Source organism: Schistocerca gregaria, chromosome 8 (assembly GCF_023897955.1).
Source record: "Schistocerca gregaria isolate iqSchGreg1 chromosome 8, iqSchGreg1.2, whole genome shotgun sequence".
NCBI classification, from domain to species: domain Eukaryota; kingdom Metazoa; phylum Arthropoda; class Insecta; order Orthoptera; family Acrididae; genus Schistocerca; species Schistocerca gregaria.
Window position 1 is genome coordinate 260,268,204 of NC_064927.1, and position 23,144 is coordinate 260,291,347.

Below are 23,144 nucleotides of genomic sequence, written 5' to 3' on the forward strand. Positions count from 1 at the left end.
ATTTGATAAGAAAAACAAAGCACTAGACATGTTTCTTTTTAATTTCATTATATACAGATTGGCCCATGTTAAAGATCCATCTGGGATGTAGGAGATGCATTTAACATATTATATATTATTGCTCTTGTAGATATTGCTGGACTGGTGATAAGAATTTTAGAACATTTTGATCTCTTGTTTCTGTCTTGTAACTGTGCTTCAAACAACAGCAAAATAACAACTATTGCTGTGGATGAAGATAACATATTTATCATGTAATCTCTGGAACAGAAAAATATAACACTCAAGCACAGTTATCTGTAATCAAGAAAGATAAACCTAGATAAAGAATGTTATTTCACAGACAGGTTGGGTTCATGTGGAGGGCTAATCTACATACTGCTTCTTATGTGTGCATTATAGTGTACCGTACAGTTAGAAAAACCTAAGTATAAACTCCTGAACCATCCCAACAAAAAGAAACGGAGAATTCCAATAATTATCAGAACCACATGAAGAGATAAGTGACTTGAGTAATCAGAAATTAGTGAAAGGAAGAAAGAATACAAAATGGGTGAAAAGGATTAAAGAGTACAATTTAATAAAGCAAAGTTTCATTCCAGTTATATTTATATGAGTAGATATCTTTTTTTTATTTCTAGCTTTCATAATGACATTCAAAAATTCTTTTAAAAATCTTATCAGTGGTTTTTAAGCCAACAAGCAATACAGAAACTAGGAAGTAAAATCTAAAAATTATGATAACAATCACAAGAAGTAACTTCCTTTTGTGTTTTACATGTAAAAAGTAATGAGTGTTGATTCGCAAGCAACTTGTATGCACTTATACAATATGTTTTGTTACTTATGTGCCTTTTGAAAGTAACTTAGTTTAATACTGAATGGCAGATTAATCATAAACTGGCCTGACTTGCTGCAGTGTAAAAATATTTGTGTCAGTCAAAAACTGACCTGAAAATTATCTTTTCTAGCAAATGTAAGTAAACACTATCTATACCAATAAGAAAAAAGAAATAGACTGCAGTAGCTTTCTAAACATTACAAATGTTTTCAAATACATTTCTCTTTAAATCACCAGTAACCAGTAGGAATTAAAAAGTAAAATATTTTGCTTATTTTTCCAAATTTTATCCACATTTCAACTTAAAGAATTTTGTGAAGTTCTGAGATTAATAATATATGGATGTTGGAAGTTCAATAATATATGGATGTTGGAAGTTCCAAATATCTTACTCAGATATCACTTAACATTCATAAATTCAAATACCACAATTTAAATCCCTTTCTAATGCAGATTAGGTTGAATAGCCATTAATTTATATCAGAAAGCATTACACATTCTCTCTCTCTGTCTGTCTCTTTTTCTCTCACTTTCTCTTACCTGAATGAAGCTTAGCAAGGACAAGTGTACCCATGAAATAGTAGTTTTACTCAATGACCTGGAGGCAAAGTATTAAAGGGCAGCTAAGCTTACAATCTTGAGAGGTGTGAATCTTATCTCTTGCACCAAGTGAAGAGTGGACTCTGCTTAGCAGGTGAGCCTGTGGCTGCAGTCCTGCTTCAGCTGTGCACAAAGAAGGAGCTCTGACAGGTTAGACAAATAATTGTATCTAATAGCTGCAGGTACATTTACTGATATACATTAAGCAAGTTGATTAGTATATGTCTACTTTTTATAATTATTGGGATATGGTTTTTCATGTATCATTTTGGATTTATTTCTAGGACATAAATTTTACATCCTTTTTCACTATGGTCTGCAAATAACTTTATCAGGAAATGAACCTCTTGTAATGGTAGCAAGTTAAACTATACACCCTCACTGAGATTCAGCCATGTTGATTTGCTTTTGTAAATGGTATAAATGTTAGGCAGCTTATGTGACTTGAAATAATACAATAAAAAAGGTTGCAAGCCAGTTTTTCAATAGTCAGTAGAAAGATCCAAGAAGCCTTTTCTAATTGTACAATTCAGTTTCTGCTTGTCTAGAGTGATGTACAATATATAATAAATATTTGAGTGCACTGATTATTCCTGAAAAGTGACAATAGCTACGTGTATGAAAAAATATCTTTATTTAAGAGAGGAACAGAAAATTTGCCCACACTCAAGGCAGACACAATGAAGTTTAATGGCACCCTTAATGAAAAAGTATGCCTATTTTCGTAGTAATTTTAATACATTTAACTAGCTGAACTGATTAGTGTTGTAAAAAAAAAAAAAGTATTTCTTGTACTAAAAGATGGTTCATTCAATTTTATTCACCCACCAGCTCATATACTTTACAGTACACTTTAGATGGAAGTACATATTACTGACTACTTTTATAGTTCTGTAAAACAATGTATAATATATGTATATAGTACTAAACTCATTGGTAGCGATTCTCACATTGTCTAGAACTGACAAACTTTCATTGGGTGATAACCATGCTTGAATATATAAGGGCATACAGTTACTAACATTGGTAAACTACTGTTAATACAGTTGGACATTAGCACTGAATGGCTGAAGGTTTGTTTTAAGAATGTAATGCCTACAGAAATGCTCTGACCTTTGAACGAATTTATAAAGTTGACTTTAGGAGAACCTGGAATTTAACGTGTAATCTGAAGTACAATACAACTTAATACTTTTCACATACACAATTGTATCACACCTACTAATCATTAACAGATCTGTATCATTGGAACAAACTGTAGCCATTAAAAAATGGATTATCAGAATCTTCACATCTGAAGCAAATAAAGTTGAATAGTATACAATCTTTAAGCAACGCAGAATTCTAAGTTATTTTTGAGGAAGAATTGTCCAATCATATTGTTAGTGATTTTGGTTCTGAAGATGACTAGATAAGTAACTGTAATAGCTTGAAAAGTTTTGACCTGTAAAACTTGAAGATGGAAGAATTAACACCTCAGATACCTCCCATATTAGAATGAATAATACAGGTACATTGACTGAGATTTTTTCCATTCATAAAGCCTGAAATTAAAAAAAAAACCTATTCCTAGAATCGTGATTCTATTGAATAAATTTCGCCAACGGATGTAAAGAAAAATCATGAAACACAATTTTCTTTTAGCAATTACTGTGCAGATATAGAAATTTTCAGTTTGCATAAATTTTAATACAAAGTTTTTAATGGTACATTTGTTATGAGATGTTACAACCAGTACACTGAATTTTCCCATCACAAAAAGGTGTATGACATGAAAAAATAGCTACATCTTCATTACTATTAACAATACCACTTATATTGAGAAAATCATATTCAGTGAATAGGTAAGTACTGCCATATCTGTGCCAAAACATGTAAACAAATTGCATTTTACATTGAAAACTGAGACAAATAGACAATGAAAAATATATTCCTGTAAAATTAGTTTGTACAGCAAGTAGGACTATGGAATTATTATTACACTTGCAAATGGTGTTGCTAGTAGTGTAACATGTAAACTAAATTTGTACGGAACTGTGGCACAGGAAGTACAAAATACTTAAGATGTCTTTCGATAAAGACAGGTTTTTGCAACAGAACTAGAATAATGTGCTAATAATATATATAGTACTCATCACAATGGCAATAAAACAGTTATAATGATTTCTTCATAATTTATTATTATATGGGCAATGAAATATTTTTGTTGCAGGTGCACTTCTGGCAAACTTTTTATAACAGTTTCACAGTAAAATCAATAAAACCAAGATGAGTGGAGTTAAAAAAGAGGATGTGGAAGCACTTCGGGAATGGCTGAAGAAGCAGCCACACCTTCCATCTCTTCCAGGTGAGCAACATACTGAACTAGTATATATTTTATAGACAGCAAATTATTTAAACATATTTATCTGTGTATAACTGGTCTGATGAATCTATAATTTATGCCACTGAATAAAGAATATAAATATTATTATTCTTAATGCTTTAGCTATGTGTGTAAATGAAAGAGAAAAGGTGAGCTTAAAAAAATTCGAACTGGGTAGTTCCTGAAAGATGAAAACATGGAAAACTGAGGAGAACATGATGGCAAGAAATGTAGGATATCGGACAAAACAGGCAGTTGAGGGGTGACAGTGTTCATTATAGAGACGTTGGTGATAATGGATGTAGGTAACAGAAAATACTGTGAATCACACATAAAAAAATTACAAGGACAATGCTACAAACCTAATGTTTCACTGGATTGTAATAAAAAAAACTGTGATTCTCCAATGATATAACTAACAGCCAAATGTGAACAAAAGAAATCAGGAAGAATGTGATGAATCTGTTTCATGCATCAGGCTTGTCACGCGGTGTCACTAAGGATCTTGGAATATGAACATCTGTTGAACTGCAAAGCTAACAGATTCATCAGGCATATAAGGAAGAAAGTCATCTAAGGCCAGTAGTTGTGTAGCACTGACACAATCATGTACAACCTGGAAAAATATCTTAAAAGCCTTTGCAGTGAACACTGGAGAACAGCAGACACCTCATTCATACCCTGTTGCATTTGTTCAGCACCTCATTTAATTATGGCTCTAGACTGTTAATGTTATTGTTATTTTTGCTACTACTTCCTTCTGTACAAAATTACCACCTTTGAAATCAATGGAACTATTAGGACCAAGTGAGAGGTGCAAGAGCACGATATTCAACTCACATCTAGTAGAATGGTAGCTCAAATTGCAATCCATCCATAAATCCATCTATATTTGAGTTTTCCATGGTTTCTGGAAATTGCATAAGGCAGACATTGGAAGCTGTCAAATTTCCTTTCCAATTCCTCCTTAATTCAAGCTAGTGCTCTATCTCTAATGACCTCATCATTGATGGCACTTTATAACTAACAGGTGAAAAGTTCAATTATCATTTGCCAAACTCTTCAGGAACACCACATCCTGGCTAACAGACAATCTTATGCACAAATTAATGAGAGGGCTATCAAGTTGTAGCAAACTTACATATGGAACAGTATGAGCGAAGGCACTAGAACCTTAAAGGCAATGTATTTCTCAAATTACCTTCCATTAGGAAAGTGGAATGCACTCATCGACTGTGATATGACTTTCAAAATGACAGAGAGCAGCAATCAGTCATCATTTCCTTTTTAGCTTTATTAAGCGGAGCCATATTTTGGGTAGTAACTGCCCATTATCAATGCAGTATTTTAGAGTTTTAACACATGGTCTAGCACATCTTCCCCCATATTTTGGGCTCCTGTCACATTTCATTCAAGTCTTGAAGGAACTCTAAGAAATATGGCTCTGCTTTAATAAAGCTAGAAAGGAAATGACAGCTGATTGCTGCTCTCTGTCATTTTTAAAGCAATTTATTTCTATCGACATGTGGAAAATATTTGAATGTTGTGACCAAATGGAATGGAAAAACTTTATGATTTCTCAGAATATCTGAAATATATCTATCCTGATATAAAATTTATGATATAACTTAAAAAAGAGGCAGCTACCTTTTCTTCATGTTTTAGTTAAGGGAAGAGTAAATGGATCCCTTGGCCACAGCATATCCAGACAATGAACATACACCGACTTCTGTCACCATGTCTCAAGCCATCATAATCATCCATCAAAAAGAAATGCCATGCTGAACGTTCTGATCCAGATTTGCAAACTGTCAGGGTAGTAGAGCTCTTTTGAAGGACTGTGACATATATGAATAATATTTGGGGGAAAGGGTACTTAGCTCGACAAATGGTGGTACATTGTGAGTGAATTCAACACTTATGGAAGAGATCAAGTCTGAGAAAGAAAACATACAACAATGTCATTTATGTGCATTATGCTGGTCTAGTCTAAAAAATCAGAAATTTTTTTACAAACACAGTGTTCACATTTGATACTCACCACAAGAGATAAAAAAGTCTACATTTTAATGCTAAAAATAACCAAATGGTGGAATGATTGCTGGGTGTCAAATGTGGCTTTGAAGTGGATGTGTGGTACCATCCATACCTCAAAATCTTGAAGTCCAAGTATATTAACTTCGATAATAACATACACTTACAAAGGTTATGCCACAGAGAATGAGAAACATACATACAATTAATTCAGGATTAATATTCAAAAACATAATATTTTAAATTAAGACATTCAGTGCAAACCTCACAACAAAAGTAACATTTGCAAATATCATCTGTACAGCAAAAAGGTCTGGTTGAAACTGATGTTGCAAACATCACCTTTATATCAATAATTAAAAAGTTTACTGTTTGAAAGTCTGCAGCTCGTGATTGTGCGGTAGTGTTCTCGCTTCCCATGCCTGGGTTCCCGGGTTCAATTCCCAGCGGGGTCAGGGATTTTCTCTACCTCATGATGACTGGGTGTTGTGTGATGTCCTTAGGTTAGTTAGGTTTAAGTAGTTCTAGCTTCTAGGGGACTGATGACCATAGATGTTAAGTCCCATAGTGCTCAGAGCCATTTGAACCACTTTTTTACTGTTTGAAAACTGATTTGTACTCTCTATTGCAGATGATCAACTGGTGCTTTTCCTGCACAGCTGTTATTACAGCATTGAACGTGCAAAGCAAGCACTTGATGTCTGCTACACAGTAAGGACACATGCACCTGAAGTTTTTTCAGACAGAGACCCAAAGTTGCCCAAGGTTCAGGCAGCTATGAATGTCATGTAAGCATTGATTTTTTTGTTTTCGGATGTGATAGAACTATTCAAATTGATGAAGTTTTCCGCCAACTATTTCCATGAATGCAACTGTTACAAATATGAGCGATTCAGAATATGTCTCAAAATGCGCCACAGATTGCCAATAATAATGCTATGCTTTACCATTTGTGAAGAATATACATATGAATTTTAAAGTTACAGGTGAAATATGTGTCATTTCCCCATGATTATTTATCATATTTGATATTATGTGGAATATCAACGATGTAGGAAAAAACAAATTGCTATTTACTGTTAAGAAGACACACCAAGTTGCAAACAGGCACAATTAAAAAACACTTACATAAAGCTTTTGGCCACAGCCTTCATCATTAAAAGAGAGACACACACCATTCACACATACAAGCAAGCACATGCGCACGTGACCACCAGCTCCAGCATCTGGCCTGAGATGCTGGAGTTGGGAATAATGTGTGTGTGAGGTATGCTTGCTTGAATGTGAGTGAATGGAGTGTGTCTCTCTTTTACTGATGAAAACTGTGATCGATAGCTTTATGTCTTTTAATTGTGCCTGTCTGCTATGTGATGTGTCTTCTTTATGGTAAGTAGCAAGCTGCAGTTTACATTGTTTGATGTTATGGGGAGTACACCAATCAGAGGCATACACTCAACAATATTTGGACAGCTAAGACAAGTGTTTTATGTGAATCCCAGCAAAAAACTTATCTCTCAGTGTCACTATATAATAGAAATTAAACCTTATGAGAGTTATTTATTTCTCCTATAAACAGTAAGCCTACCTTTCTTTGCTTACTAGATGAACATGCTAACATATTTTTTGCATAATTTCTGTCTCTGCTTTCTTATGAGGCAATTTCTGAGGTTATGAGTCTGACTATGAGTTCAGTAAAAATGTTTATTGTACAAATGAGAATATTATGTATATTTGTACAATACAACTCAAGGGCTTTTTATTTGTTTTATTTATTATTTTTTCTTACTTTGGTATGAAGAGTAATTTGATTACAGTGTTATTCATTTCAAATATTAGAGCAGTTTGAAGTAAACAACGATAAACTTTACTGCAAGACAGGATATAGACATTACATACATATGGATTCATGGGTTCTTCATCCTTGTTGAAGATGCAATTAGCACTTTTATTTCTGATGCCAATGTTTTTTAGTTTGTCCACAGACCCTACAGGAGACTCATAAATGACAGAATTTTTAAACTAAAATATAACCTGGAATTAATAGACTCTCCTTTCACAAATTACCGTAACATTTTTATTCTGAGTTCAAAAACCCCATTTTATGTAGAAAAGACTGTAATTAAGCATATACCCATACAACAGACATAACTAAATTTTCTACTTTAATAAGTTTTTTTATGTATGCAATGTACTGGAATGCTTTTGAAGTCCACTGTTGTTCATTCCAAAGACACCAGTTATGTAACTAATACAATATACAAGGTTCTTTTGCTACGATCATGACGTTTAATCTTCAGCTTTCAATTAAGGTATGACACGCTGATGGTGGAATTTATTTTCATTCTTCCCATTGATATAGTGAATAGATGTTACTGGGTACTTAGATGAATTAATGGAGTATGTAATAAGTTCCTGAGTTCATAACAAAGATGTTCAACTGGAATCATGTAGAAGCTTTGAACAGAATTATCCAGCAGAGCTACCTGGTTCTATGCAAATGATACTGCAAAGGAACATTTTTAGTGGTTTGAATGGAAACTAATACTTCAGTCTTGGAAGCATGCTATTACCTAAAACTCTTTTATACACACCAGTTTAGTTATTAACACTAAAACTAACATTCAAAGTCTAAAATATTTCATGTTACTATCACATTTCAGTTTCTTTTTTCCTTTTTTTCAACTATGCTAGCAAAGTTATCTATTATCTTGGCTTGCCTTAACCATAAGAAATAAAAGATAATGACATCAGATCATCAGGCTACATTAAAAGATTAAAGTCTGTTTTTACGAGATTCGTATTAGATAATTGTTACTGCCTAGCAACTGTTTTCACTGCATAATATTTATCATATTTGATGGCTTGCTTTTGTCAGTTAAATTTCCTTCATCAAAATTTTGAAATAAGAGGTATTAGCTGTTTTATATACAACTGTGAACATGGTTCAAATCACTAGATATACATGCCTGCTACTCATTATAAGACTGTTGCATTTTTTGTCTTAATTTTCTATTGAAATAACGGCTAAAGTCAAACTTTTTGTGATAAATAAAGAGTGGTTTATAAAGCTGAGTGTTTTTTATTTTTTCATATGTTTTTTCTTTCTTGTAGCATTGCACATTGTTTATACAGCTCAGTGTTTTTTATTTCTTCAAATGTTTTTTTTTCCTTTCTTGTAGCATTGCACATTGTTTGTTACATTGAAATTGGATATCACAACTATTTCATCATTTGTTTTCACAATACTGAGTTTCTGTTCTAAAACCTGTTCTTTTCTTTAATAGTCAGTAGTTCCTAGCGCCTATAATTTACAATGTCTGGTGAGTGCTATAAACAATTGACTGAAGAATTATAATGCTAAAATTATGTTACTGTAACTAGATAGATAAAAAAATCTACTCACCAAGAGGTGCCAGGGGAACATACATATAAGAAGTAGTACAGTTTGCAAGCTTTCGAAGGCAGTGGGTCCTTCTTCTGGTAGAAGGGTTAAAGGGGAAGAGAGAGGGGTGATGGAAAAGGACTGGTGAGGTCTAGGAAAAGGGAGAGAATTTGGAAAAATTGCCCAGAATACCGGGTCAGGGAAGACCATCCAGATGGGATAAGAATGAAAAGGACAGTTTACTTTTTCCTTGTCTCATAGTAGTCATTTCAGTTTTATTACATATTGAAAACATTAGCTAAAGTTTATACAGCCCCTCCTAAAATGGTAATCCACCAACCACCCAACATACATAATATCCTGGTCTATCGCTATGCCACTTATACTTCAAACCTCTTGCCACAGGGGTCAAATACCTGCAGAAGAATCATCTAGCAACAAACTTATCCTATCTTATCAGAGGTAGGACCACCTGTAGTAGCAGCTGAGTCATATACGAGCTCTGTTGCAATTTCTGCACAGCATTTTTACATTGGTGTGACTACCAATCAGTTGCCCACCAGAATGAATGCCACAGTCACACTGTGGATTAGAGGAGAGTTAAACATCCAGTGGTGGAACATTCTGTTGATCATAAAATGCTCAAGTTCAATGGCTGTTTGGTGACATATGCCATCTGGGTCCTTCCCACCTGTATCATGTTTTCTGAGCTATGTAGATGACAGTTATCCTTGTTACATATCCTTCATTCCTGTAATTCTCCTGGCCTAACTATCCACTATCCCACTGCACCCACATCCTCTAGCCAACAGCCCAGCTTCCCAACCACTCAGCATTAAGGGACTATATATTATATTAATGGATTTTTTTCCTCAAAATTAAATGCTAACATTATTGAACATAATTTTTTTATTTCTAAAGTAAGCTACAATAATGATTTATGGTGTAATTTGACTTTTTACAGTGAGGCCTGCAAACTGCCACACAAAGATGAGAAGGGAAACACAGTGATTTTGACACGTCTCAAGGATAATGATCCCTCAAAATTTGATTTCGATGAAATTGTAAAGGCAGCTCTGTTGGGTCTTGAAATAATAATAAGGGATGAGCCCACAGCTGAAGGTTATGTCTTCCTGTTTGACCAGACTGGGTTTTCTCTTCAACATATTGCCAGAATATCTGTGAACACAATCAGGAAATTTTTTGTATATGTTCAGGTATATGTTAACATCAATACACTTTACTAACATATCACTTTGCAGGTAAATATTAAATTCTAGAAGTTAGCACTTTCTTAATACTAAAAACACTTTGTAAATCAGTGAAACAGTTCCTAATTAAACTGTGACAGACGTTTTATATTCCACAATAACTGTAAATAGTCATGTGCAATGATTGGCTGGGAGTACCTCCCACAAAATTCCATACAAGCTTTAGGTTATGGTTAATAATTTAGTTATTTCCTTTGGTATATGGCTTTCTTTCAAATGTTCTTTTTCTTTGAATAGGAAGGCTTTCCACTTAGAATGAAAGCTGTACATGTCATCAACACAACATCTATCATTGACAGGATCATGATGCTTATCAAACCATTCCTTAATAAGGAACTGGCCGCAATAGTAAGTGAAATAAATTTTTTTGCCTTTGCTTTTGATTTTTCAACACTAAGTCACTATAGGAAATATGTTGCACTTTACAAGTACACAAAAGAGATGGGTTGCATTAAGATTAATCTTGTTTTACAGCTGTACTTCCATAAGGCAGATAATGCAGACTTCTACAAGGTGTATAACAAGGAGTGGATGCCAAACGATTATGGTGGCAAAGAGAAATCTGTTGCTGAATTAAGTGGTATGAGTAACAGTAATTCTGTGACTTCAGTTGCTGAATTAAGTGATGTGAATAACTGTAGTTTTGCATTTTTTCTGTTATGGAATTGAACCAAGGTTAACAGCTGCAGGACACTTCTTAAACATTTTCATTTGTAAAAAGCTGTAGATGGAGACCATGTTCTGACTACAGTAAGCAGATTCAAATGTATGTAGGTGCAGCACTCATGCAGATGTAGAAAGACATGCACAAGGCAGAGTAGCATAGAAAGCTGTATCAGACCAATCTTTGAAGTGAAGAATGCAAAAACTACACCATAGAATGGTACCTGTGTGGCTTACAACCTAGCTTTAGGAATTTTAAAGTTTTTCTTTATGAAGTCAGTGAGTTGGGATCATAGTGAATGAAATGGATTGTGAGTCAGCTCTTTTGATTTATAGTTCCTGTGCTCTTTAGATTGATGGTTCACCTAAACTGTCACTAATGCATTTGTTCAGAGTATATTTGCTATGACACACATGATTGTGCTTTAGTGTCACTACAATATTTGGAAAAACTAGTGTGCTGTGACAGATCACATCTCAGATCAATATCTGCATTTAAATCTGTGCCTACATACATACTTTGCAAGCCATCATATGGTGCATTGTGAAGGGTACCCTTTACTGCTACTAGTCATTCCCTTTTCTGTTCCACTCAAAAATGGAGTGAGGGAAACATAACTGTCTACATGCATCCATACAAGTCCTAATTTCTCATCCCTTGTCTTTATGGTCCTTACGTGAAATGTTTATTGGTGGCAGTAAAATCATTCTGCAGTCAGTCACAAATTCTAGTCCTCTAAATTTGCTTAATACTCTCTTCCATGCAGGAATTCCTATCTGAGTTCATGAAGCACCTCCATAACATTCATGCATTGATCGAACTGTCTGGTAACAAATCTAGCAGCACACCTCTGAATTGATTCAGTGTCTTTCTTTAACCTGAACTGGACTGAATTCCAAAAGCTTATGTGCTCATTCTATCTCATAGCACTTTGCAATGTTATGTCTAGATATTTAATCAATGTAACCCTGTCAAGAACCACATGACTAACACTGTATTAAAATATTACTGGATTCTTTTTCAAACTCATCTACATTAACTTACATTTTTCTACATTTAGAGTAAGCTGCCATTCACCACACCAAACAGAAATTCTATCTAAGTCATCCCTATGCTCCTACAGTCATACAATGACAAAAATTTGCGTTACACTACATCATCATTAGTTAACAGTCACAGTTCATAAAGAACTAGAGTGGCCCTATCACACATACTTAATTAAATTGGTGACAGTATCATCTGTCTGCACACATGTAATGAAATTGTTAGTGACAGCATCACTTCTCCTTTCTTCTATTGGATATAAGTTGCAAATAAATCACCTAGAAGGTAGTGAAAACTTAACAGTGAATGTCTTGCCAGGATGGCACAAACTTGTCTCCTCATATTGGATTCATTGGTGGTGTATATTCAACTTCAGGAAGCTGTCACTGCAAAACATTAAAACTGACAAAGGCTGTGGCCTGCTGCTGACAAATAAGGTGCTGAATTACATGTATCCCACCTTAGAGATTGCAAACCAGATGGCAAAGCTGCACTAAAGACAAATTTGTTGTTTCTATAATGAGGTTGCCATAGGGTATGAATGACAGTGTGTTTCCACCTCCTAATACAGCCTGTAAGATTGGTTAGCGGTAGCTCCTTCTGGGATCAAATGTAATTTACTAAAGGCTTTAACAGAGCTTCGTATGTCATTCTCAGTGAGTAGAAACCGATAGAGGTGAAAGTATGTGCATGCAAGCCACAGGGAAGTGTGATACAATTATTATTGTTCTTTACATGAATTAGTGGTATGGCAGATATCAGCAGTTCTTCGAGACTAGTCGAGGATATTGCAGTTATAAGCATAAAAGGAGGGATGGGGAGGGGGTGGAAGGGGGGTTTTCATTAGAAAACTGTTGTGAAATATGGAAAGACCTGCAGACACTGTTGTTTGCTGCAAATATTGCAAGGCCAACATCATCAGCGACATCCATTTGACACCTGTTGCTGCATATACCCAGGTCTCTTTCAGAATTTTGCATTCTTCAACTACACATGTCCACATTGCCCCCCCAGATGTTTTACAATGCTATCCACCCAGTTCCACTAAGTTGTCATTGTATCATTTTCTAATTTCTTGAATTCAGGAAAAGTATTTTCATTTACTACCTATTTGCATGGCTTCATGATCAGGTCACCACCATTTCATGTTCATAATTACCTCTTGCACTCCCTGGCCCATTTGATTGTTTTCCTTCCTCTCCCAGTTATCCTTGACATACGTATCTCCACTACTGATAATGCAGACCAAAAGCAATTTCTGATGTCTGTCTCGTCTTCAGTAGCACTAAGGAAAAGAAAATCATTTTCAGTTTGTTCACTACCCAGTACAGGGTATTGCAGGTTTCTAGAGGTTGGAGAGGGGACTTAGCAGATGAAGTTTTGTTAAGGAATCCTTGCCTGGAAATGTACCATTTGGATATAAAATAAATTTGAAGTCTGGATTTCTTTCAAATCTCAAACTTCATTGTACACACATAAGCTGAGAAAAGGGCACTGTAGTTCCTGTTGTAATTATGACATCACACAACAGCTTCATCCAGCTACAACAACAGTTGTGAGAAATTGGTACTTTTGAAACTAGGAAGGTTGGCTGTGGTGTTCCACACATGTGCTGCACTCTTGACTTTGGAGAGGACATCCTTTGTGACATAGAAGAAATCATGAGGACAAGTACTCAAAATGTTGCCTATCACACATGCTCCTACACCACATAGATTGGGGCCCATTGTCTACACTGTGTGTGTGCTGTGAAGAGGAAGATTTGAAGTGTCTCAATCTTCAAACTTACTTTATATCCAAGTGGCACATTTGTGGACATGGCTTCCATATCAAACCTTCATCTACCAAGTCCCCTCTCCAACACTTAGAAAACTGCAATAGGAATTTTGAGTCACCCTGTATAATTTTTATCATGTTCTAACTCATTTCCAAGCCTATTTTCAGGCTTTGCCTAGTATGTCCTTTCACAAGTGGTTAAATATTATCTATAGTATCAGCAAACAGCAGAATGTCTTCAGCGTGATTTAATATGTGTATTTACCATGCATTCTTTCTTCAATTTCTCAGCTTAAGGAACTGCTGATATGAACTCTTAACATAAGAAAATGGAATGTCGTGCATGTTAACAGGCTAATATGTCCCATTATTGTTCGATTAAACTTCCCTTAAGTAAAAAGGCCTGAACAATTACAAGTTCATGACACTGATATGGGTGTGCCAACTGTAAAAATTGTTAGTACATCTAAACAGGTAATTCCAAAGGATTTAAATATGCTAAATCTCATGTTAGTAAATTGTCGAAATGTCTGTAGCAAGATCCCTGAGTTACTCTCCGAAATAAACAGTAGTTATGCCAATATTGTATTAGGTTCTGAAAGCTGGTTGAAGCCAGACATAAATAGCAGCGAAATTTTTAACTAGGACTGGACAATGTTTACGAAGGATAGGACTGGTGCTATGGGAGGTGGTGTGTTCATTGCAGCTAAAAGCTGTTTAAATGCAATTGAGATCGATACTGGGTGACACTGTGAAAAAGTCTGGATAAATCTATCAATCAGACAAGGCGTGACCATTGTATTAGGATGTTTTTATAGACCACCAGCATCTGCAACAAACATCGCAGAACGTTTCAGAGAAAGTCTTGGGTACTGGTACATAGGAAATAAATATCCAAATGTTCTATTAGGTAGTTATAGTCGGAGGCCTTAATCCGGCATCCATTGACTGAGAAAATTACACGGTTATCACAGGGGGCAGAAGCAAAGACTCGTGAGAAGTTATTCTAGGGGCACTCTCAACATACAACCTTAAGCAATTGGTTAGAAAACCAACTCGGGACGAGAACATATTAGATATATTGTGACACACAGACATGATCTTTTTGAGGAAGTTAATCTAGAAGAAGGTATTAGCGACCATAATGTCGTTGTGGCTTCTATGTCAGTGGAGACGTACAGTTTTCTTGTTTGGGAAAGAAAATAAAAGTGTCATTAATGAATATCTTCATTGTCAGCTCCAAGCATGCACCTCGGGACGTAAAGATATTGAGCATCTTTGGCCGGAATTTGAAGGAATTGTCCACAACGTGCTAGAGAAATATGTGCCTACCAAAAATATAGGGAAGGGAAAGGATCCACTTTGGTTCAACAAACGTATTAGAAAGTTGCTGAGAAAGCACAGAATTTTGCACAGTCGTTTTAAACGTAGTCACTGGCCCGCTGACAAACAGAAATTATGCGAAATGAAAGCAGCTGTCAGAAGAACAATGAGAGACTCTTTTAACGAATTTGAAAGCAATATTTTATCTACAGATTCTAAAAATAACCCCAAAAAATTTTGGTCGTACGTAAAATCTATGAACGCTACAAATAATTCAATACCTTCTTTTGCTGACAGTACAGTTAAGGTAACGGATGATGATAAACAGAAGGCCGGAACTGTAAACCTAGCTTTCAAAAACTCGTTTACGGTAGAGGACTGCAGCACCATTCCCCCTTTCAAATATCGAACAAACGCAAGGATGAATGACATAGTGTTCAGTGTATCTGGGATTGTAAAACAGTTAAAATCCTTAGACGCCAGGAAAGCATCTGATCCAGACGGTATCCCCTTAAGATTTTATATCGGCTATGCTACAAATATTGCACCATTCTTATCCATCGTCTATCAGAGATCACTGGAACAGCGGGAAGTTCCTCGGGACTGGAAGAAGTCCCAGGTCATAGCAATCTATAAAAAGGGTAGAAAATCGGATGCACATAATTACCGGCCAATTTCACTGACATCGATTTGTTGTAGAGACGTAGAACATATTTAGTGTTCAGACATAATGACCTGCAGAAACCAGCACGGTTTTAGGAAACAGCGGTCATGCCAGACATAGCTGGTCCTCTTTGTGCATGATTTACAGCAAGCTCTCGATATCGGCTCCCAGGTTGATGCCAATTCCTCGACTTTCGAATGACGTTCGAATCAGTTCCGCACCGTAGCTTACTCCAAAAAGTGCGCGCTTACGGTCTATCCGATGACATATACAGTTGGATAGAAAGTTTTCTAACAGACAGAGAGCAGTATTTCGTCCTGAATGGGGAGACTTGAACAGAAATAAGCGTAACATCAGGTGTGCCCCAGGGCAGCGTAATAGGTCCGCTGCTTTTTACGATTTATATAAATGATCTGGTTCATGGCATTAACAGCGGCATTAGACTGTTTGCCGATGATGCTGTAGTCTACAGGAAAGTAGTATCACACGAAAGTTGTGAACAAATCAATGACGATTTGCAGACAATAAATGAGTGGTGCAATGACTGGCAGTTATCGCTTAATATTAGTGTGTGTAACCTACTGCGTATAACAAAGCGAAAATCCCCATTAATGTATGAGTACAAAATAAATGCCCAGTCTTTGGAAGTGGTAACATCTGTCAAGTATCTGGGTGTGATTATTCGAAATGATCTCAAATGGAATGGTCAGATTGCACAAGTAACGGGTAAGGCGAACTCTGGACTGCGGTTTACTGGTAGCATCCTGAAGCGATGCAGCCCTTCCACAAAGGAAATTGCTTGCAGTACTCTAGTTCGTCCAGTCTTACAGCACTGTTCGTTTGTATGGGACCCTTACCAGTTGGGCCTGACTCAAGAGATTGAGAGGGTCCAAAGAAGAGCGGCAAGATTCGTGGCTGGTACATTTAGCCATCGCGACAGAGTTACAAATCTCATAGAAAGTTTGAAATTGGACACACTTGCAGACTGACGGCGCGCTAAACGGAAGGAGCTGCTGACTAAATTCCAAAATCCGATCTTTGTCGAGGATGTAGAGCATATATTGTTTCCACCAACTTTCAAATCTCGCAATGATCACCATTCAAAGATACGTGAAATTAGAGCTCGTACTGAGGCGTTCAGACAGTCGTTTTTCCCTCGTTCGATCCGCGAGTGGAACAGAGGGAGGGAAATATGACTTTGGCGCGAATAATGCCCTCCTCCACACACCGCTTGGTGCCTAGCGGAGTATACATTGTACATGGTCTGGGTTTTCTGTGGATATAATTCTACTGTGGTATGGATAACAGGTGTGTCATAGTGTGGGAGTGAAACTGGAAACTTGTTCCATAGTTGAATATTTCGGACAAAACGATTCTTGTGGGCAAAACTTCTAAATTGCACACAGATTCACCATGGCATTCTGGTGGGGTATGAACCAAATGCGTCCAACTGTAATGAAATGGTGTCAACAATTTGATCAAGGCCACACCGGAGGGTGATGCTTATCAACAGTGTAGGCCGGTCACTGAAACAATCGAACAACCAGAATACTCACAAAGTAAGAAGCTGTGTCTTGAATTAAGGTTAATGCTAATCTAGCTCATGTGGTGTTGTTTTTGCGATAATATTTTTACCGTGCTTTCACTAATTTTACCTTCACATGCGGTGAATTTTTGCAGTATGTTTGTCTGCCATGCATTGGTAAAGTTTTCATGCGTGTTCAAATTTTTAAGTCATTACGATACGCCAATATTCTCACTTTCATCCATCAAATGTTGCAGTGTAAGATTTGCAAATTCCACCATTCAATCTGTAGTAAATTCAGATTTCCCAGCTGATGTAACAAAAGATATTTTCCTAGTTGATGTAAACAAAAATTTTACTGCCTTCTGTGTGGCACAGAATTATTGTGTGCCTGTTGAAGTTTTTCATATCCTGAAGTTGAAACTCTTTAAGTTTATAATAAGGTGCAATTTAGTTTTTCATGTGAGCTGTAAATGGTAATTTATGATCCATTTTGAGAGAGTCTGCAATGCTGGGCAACAGTCACTTCTACTTGCTGGTCATAAGAGCAATGACAAAAATATGTGACTGTAGTTTCCTTGCTCTCTCCGGTTAGTAAAGGCGAGAGCACTCTGATCACTTGATCAGTTTCAGTATGTGCATGGCCTAAGTGAATTTTGATCCAAAGTTTATATTTCAGTTTTACGATGTTTTCTTGGAAACTTTTAAGAGTCAAGTCTGACGGATAGTTTCAGAATCTTAAGTCATACTGATTATGTTGCTTGGATGATGCTTAAAAAATCATGATGTATTACATATTAGTAATTAAATTAGTCATAAAACATTTCATTAGACGTTACCTTCGTACGGAAGAAATATAAGGAAGTAAAATAATATCTAAAAAATGAGTAAGCTGCATATCGCTGAATAGTTGTGTCGCTGATCACGAGGGTATGGGCTCTCTATGATTCCTCTGTGCCACATACACTTCACTTCACACTGTCATAACAATAGAGTATGAGAAATGACAGGTTACATTTCAGTGATAATAACTTTGATTTCTACACGTCTGTTCTGTTGCACGTGTTCTCTTTACTTGCAAAATCATTCAGAAACATGTAACAAGAATATGTAAATGTAAAATTTGTTGCAGGCGAAATGCGAGAGCTGGTGACTAAGACAGGAGGAAGTTATGTGGAGGCAGAGTCGAAATGGAGAGTGGACGAGAGCAAGAGGCAAGGCAAGCTGAAGACGCAGGGAGACCTCTTCGGTGCAGAAGGCTCCTTCAAGAAGTTGTCCATCGACTGAGAAGTCTGCGGGTGCAGAGAATGAGTCAGCAGCCAGTGAGCTCCTGTCCAGACTTCGCAAGATGCGTGCACTCTTTTTATACAACAGGAGCAAGAAAAGCTTGCAGACTGTATTCAGAAATGGGACTGATATGTCCCATTTATATAAAAAAGGGAAAACATCTACGATATTCACTATGCAGTCTACATTCACTGTTCGTTCAACTGACAGTAGTGTAAATGAAGATGCGACACTCTCTGTTTGTAAAGATTACCATGTAAAAGAGCTACCATGATACTACAATACATAACATATACCTGAAATCATGCTGCATTGACTTCAGAACGACCAGTCAAATTCACCTCGAGATTTCCTTCTCTCCTCACAAACGAAAATGTTTCTCATCGCAGTGATAACGATTATTTGGTTTCAGTTTCAATAATTAATAGAATTCTGCACTCTAGACGCTAATTAATATTTAATTCGCTATGAAGCCCCTTCATCATGAGGGGTAACAGTTTCTCTTAGCCTAAATTGTTGGCCAGTGGATGCACAGTAAGCTTCGACTGTCCGTGTGTGGATTATCTAGATGGCAGATTATCCGTGTATTTTTGGAAAAAATGGGCGTCTGAAGTCTCCTGTTACAATTAGAATTAATATTTTCGTTTATAATACATTATTCTGTATGTGACTTACGTTTTACAGCAAAAAGAGGATGCTTGTCCGGTTGTTATCATCAAATACACTTTGTGTCAAACGTAAATAGATGGCAGGATGAGAACCCCTCACCATCGAAAAAAATGGAGAGGGAGAGAGAGAGAACAATGTCTCCGAATTTTTATGTGTGAAAACTCTTAAGGCTTTTTAAATAAAACAACGTTATTAACATTCTACATCTTTATTCTTCTTGTCTACATATTTGTAGCTCTCTGTGCTAGAGGGCTCGAATTGTAGCATGTTACACGGCAGTGTGGAACGTAACTACACTAAGGTGACAAAAGTCATGGGATAGCTATATGCGCATATATACACTCCTGGAAATGGAAAAAAGAACACATTGACACCGGTGTGTCAGACCCACCATACTTGCTCCGGACACTGCGAGAGGACTATACAAGCAATGATCACACGCACGGCACAGCAGACACACCACGAACCGCGGTGTTGGCCGTCGAATGGCGCTAGCTGCGCAGCATTTGTGCACCGCCGCCGTCAGTGTCAGCTAGTTTGCCGTGGCATACGGAGCTCCATCGCAGTCTTTAACACTGGTAGCATGCCGCGACAGCGTGGACGTGAACCGTATGTGCAGTTGACGGACTTTGAGCGAGGGCGTATAGTGGGCATGCGGGAGGCCGGGTGGATGTACCGCCGAATTGCTCAACACGTGGGGCGTGAGGTCTCCACAGTACATCGATGTTGTCGCCAGTGGTCGGCGGAAGGTGCACGTGCCCGTCGACCTGGGACCGGACCGCAGCGACGCACGGATGCACGCCAAGACCGTAGGATCCTACGCAGTGCCGTAGGGGACCGCACCGCCACTTCCCAGCAAATTAGGGACACTGTTGCTCCTGGGGTATCGGCGAGGACCATTCGCAACCGTCTCCATGAAGCTGAGCTACGGTCCAGCACACCGTTAGGCCGTCTTCCGCTAAAGCCCCAACATCGTGCAGGCCGCCTCCAGTGGTGTCGCGACAGGCGTGAATGGAGGGACGAATGGAGACGTGTCGTCTTCAGCGATGAGAGTCGCTTCTGCCTTGGTGCCAATGATGGTCGTATGCGTGTTTGGCGCTGTGCAGGTGAGCGCCACAATCAGGACTGCAGGCGACCGAGGCACACAGGGACAACACCCGGCATCATGGTGTGGGGAGCGATCTCCTACACTGGCCGTACACCTCTGGTGATCGTCGAGAGGACACTGAATAGTGCACGGTACATCCAAACCGTCATCGAACCCATCGTTCTACCATTCCTAGACCGGCAAGGGAACTTGCTGTTCCAACAGGACAATGCACGTCCGCATGTATCCCGTGCCACCCAACGTGCTCTAGAAGGTGTAAGTCAACTACCCTGGCCAGCAAGATCTCCGGATCTGTCCCCCATTGAGCATGTTTGGGACTGGATGAAACGTCGGCTCACGCGATCTGCACGTCCAGCACGAACGCTGGTCAAACTGAGGCGCCAGGTGGAAATGGCATGGCAAGCCGTTCCACAGGACTACATTCAGCATCTCTACGATCGTCTCCATGGGAGAATAGCAGCCTGCATTGCTGCGAAAGGTGGATATACACTGTACTAGTGCCGACATTGTGCATGCTCTGTTGCCTGTGTCTATGTGCATGTGGTTCTGTCAGTGTGATCATGTGATGTATCTGACTCCAGGAATGTGTCAATAAAGTTTCCCCTTCCTGGGACAATGAATTCACGGTGTTCTTATTTCAATTTCCAGGAGTGTAGATTGCGGTAGTATCGCGTACACAATATATTAACTGGCAATGCACTGACGGAGCTGTTAATTGTACTCAGATGATTCATGTGAATAGGTTTCCGGTGTGATTATGCCGGCACAACCGGAATTAACAGACACTGGACGAGGAATGATAGCTGGAGCTAGACACTTGGGACATTCCATTCCGGAAATAATTAGGGAATTCAGTATTCCACAGTGTCAAGGGCGTGCAGAAAATACCACATTTCAGGCATTACCTCTCACCTCGGACAACGCAGTGGCTGACGGCCTTCCCGTACGACTGAGGAGCAATTAGCGTTTGTGTAGAATTGTCAATGCTATTAGACAAACAACACTACGTGAAATAACCGAAGAAATCAATGTGGGATGTGCGAAGAAAGTATCCGTTAGGACAGTGTGGCGAAATCTGGGGTTAATGGACTATGGCAGATGGCAGCAAACCACCGACGAGAGTGCCTTTGCTTACAGCACGACGTCACCTGCAGTGCCTCTTTGATTTGATTTGATTTTTATTGTTGTAGTGACCTCAGAGATCATCTGAGGCATTACGAAAGTCAATATTACACAGTATAAATGTTACACAAATAATTCCAAAACAAGAAAAATATTACACAATATAAATATTACACAAATAATTATAGCACCTTCACACAAATACAAAACAGAGAAGAGAACAAATTGATATTGCATAGTAAATTTAGGTGTAGTCATACCATATTCTTTGCCTCTCTTAAAAATTCATCAGTTTCATCAATGCCGAGCTCAGTAAGAATTTTTTTTAAATTTTTTTGAATTGTTGAACTGGACGATACCTGATATGTTGGGGTATGGCATTCAAAAATTTTATGGACTTGTGTAGGAAGCACTTTTGTGTATTTTTATAATTATATTAAGAAAGAAGAAGAAATTGAAGAAATGTATAATGAAATTAAAGAAATTATTCCGATTGTGAAGGGAGACGAAAATTTAATAGTCATGGGTGATTGGAATTCTTAAGTAGGAAAAGGGAGAGAAGGAAACATAGTAGGTGAATATGGATTAGGGCTTAGAAATGAAAGCGGAAGCCGCCTGGTAGAATTTTGCATAGAGCATAACTTAATCATAGCTAACACTTGGTTCAAGATTCATAAAATAACGTTGTATACATGGAAGAATCCTGGAGATACTAAAAGGTATCAGATAGATTAAGACAGAGATTTAGGAACCAGTTTTTAAATTGTAAGACATTTCCAGGGGCAGATGCGGATTCTGACAACAATCTATTGGTTGTGACCTGTAGATTAAAATTGAAGAAACTGCAAAAAGGTGGGAATTTAAGAAGATGGGACCTGGATAAACTGACTAAACCAGAGGTTGTACAGAGTTTCAGGGAGAGCATAAGGGAACAATTGTCAGGAATGGGGGAAAGAAATACAGTAGAAGAAGAATGGGTAGCTTTGAGGGATGAAGTAGTGAAGGCAGCAGAGGATCAAGTAGGTAAAAAGACCAGGGCTGGTAGAAATCCTTGGGTGACAGAAGAAATACTGAATTTAATTGATGAAAGGAGAAAATATAAAAATGCAGTAAATAAAGCAGGCAAAAAGGAATACAAACGTCTCAAAAATGAGACCGACAGGAAGTGCAAAATGGCTAAGCAGGCATGGCTAGAGGACAAATGTACGGATGTAGAGGCTAATATCACAAGGGGTAAGATAGATACAGCCTACAGGAAAATTAAAGAGACTTTTGGAGAGAAGAGAGCCACTTATATGAATATCAAAAGCTCAGATGGAAACCCAGTTCTAAGCAAAGAAGGGAAAGCAGGAAGGTGGAAGGAGTATATAGAGGGTCTATACAAGTGGGATGTACTTGAGGACAATATTATGGAAACGGAAGAGGAAGTAGATGAAGATGAAATGGGAGATATAATACTGCGCGAAGAG

The 23,144-nt window shown here is 37.7% G+C and overlaps 1 protein-coding gene across 2 annotated transcripts; it reads left to right on the forward strand.

The window, feature by feature from the left end:
* Window positions 1–346: 346 nt before the first annotated feature.
* On the forward strand, window positions 347–19,078 carry LOC126284975 (alpha-tocopherol transfer protein-like). 2 transcript variants are annotated; one of them, XM_049984253.1, is made up of 7 exons: window positions 347–1,591; window positions 3,654–3,788; window positions 6,472–6,628; window positions 10,187–10,439; window positions 10,731–10,841; window positions 10,968–11,073; window positions 18,622–19,078. In XM_049984253.1, exons 2-7 carry the CDS (start codon window positions 3,710–3,712, stop codon window positions 18,774–18,776), a joined length of 861 nt encoding a protein of 286 aa, XP_049840210.1. In that variant the 5' UTR covers window positions 347–1,591; window positions 3,654–3,709; the 3' UTR covers window positions 18,777–19,078. The 2 variants fall into 2 exon arrangements, with proteins under 2 accessions (XP_049840210.1, XP_049840211.1); XM_049984254.1 differs by having other exon boundaries at window positions 1,489–1,623.
* The last annotated feature ends 4,066 nt before the right edge of the window (window positions 19,079–23,144 follow it).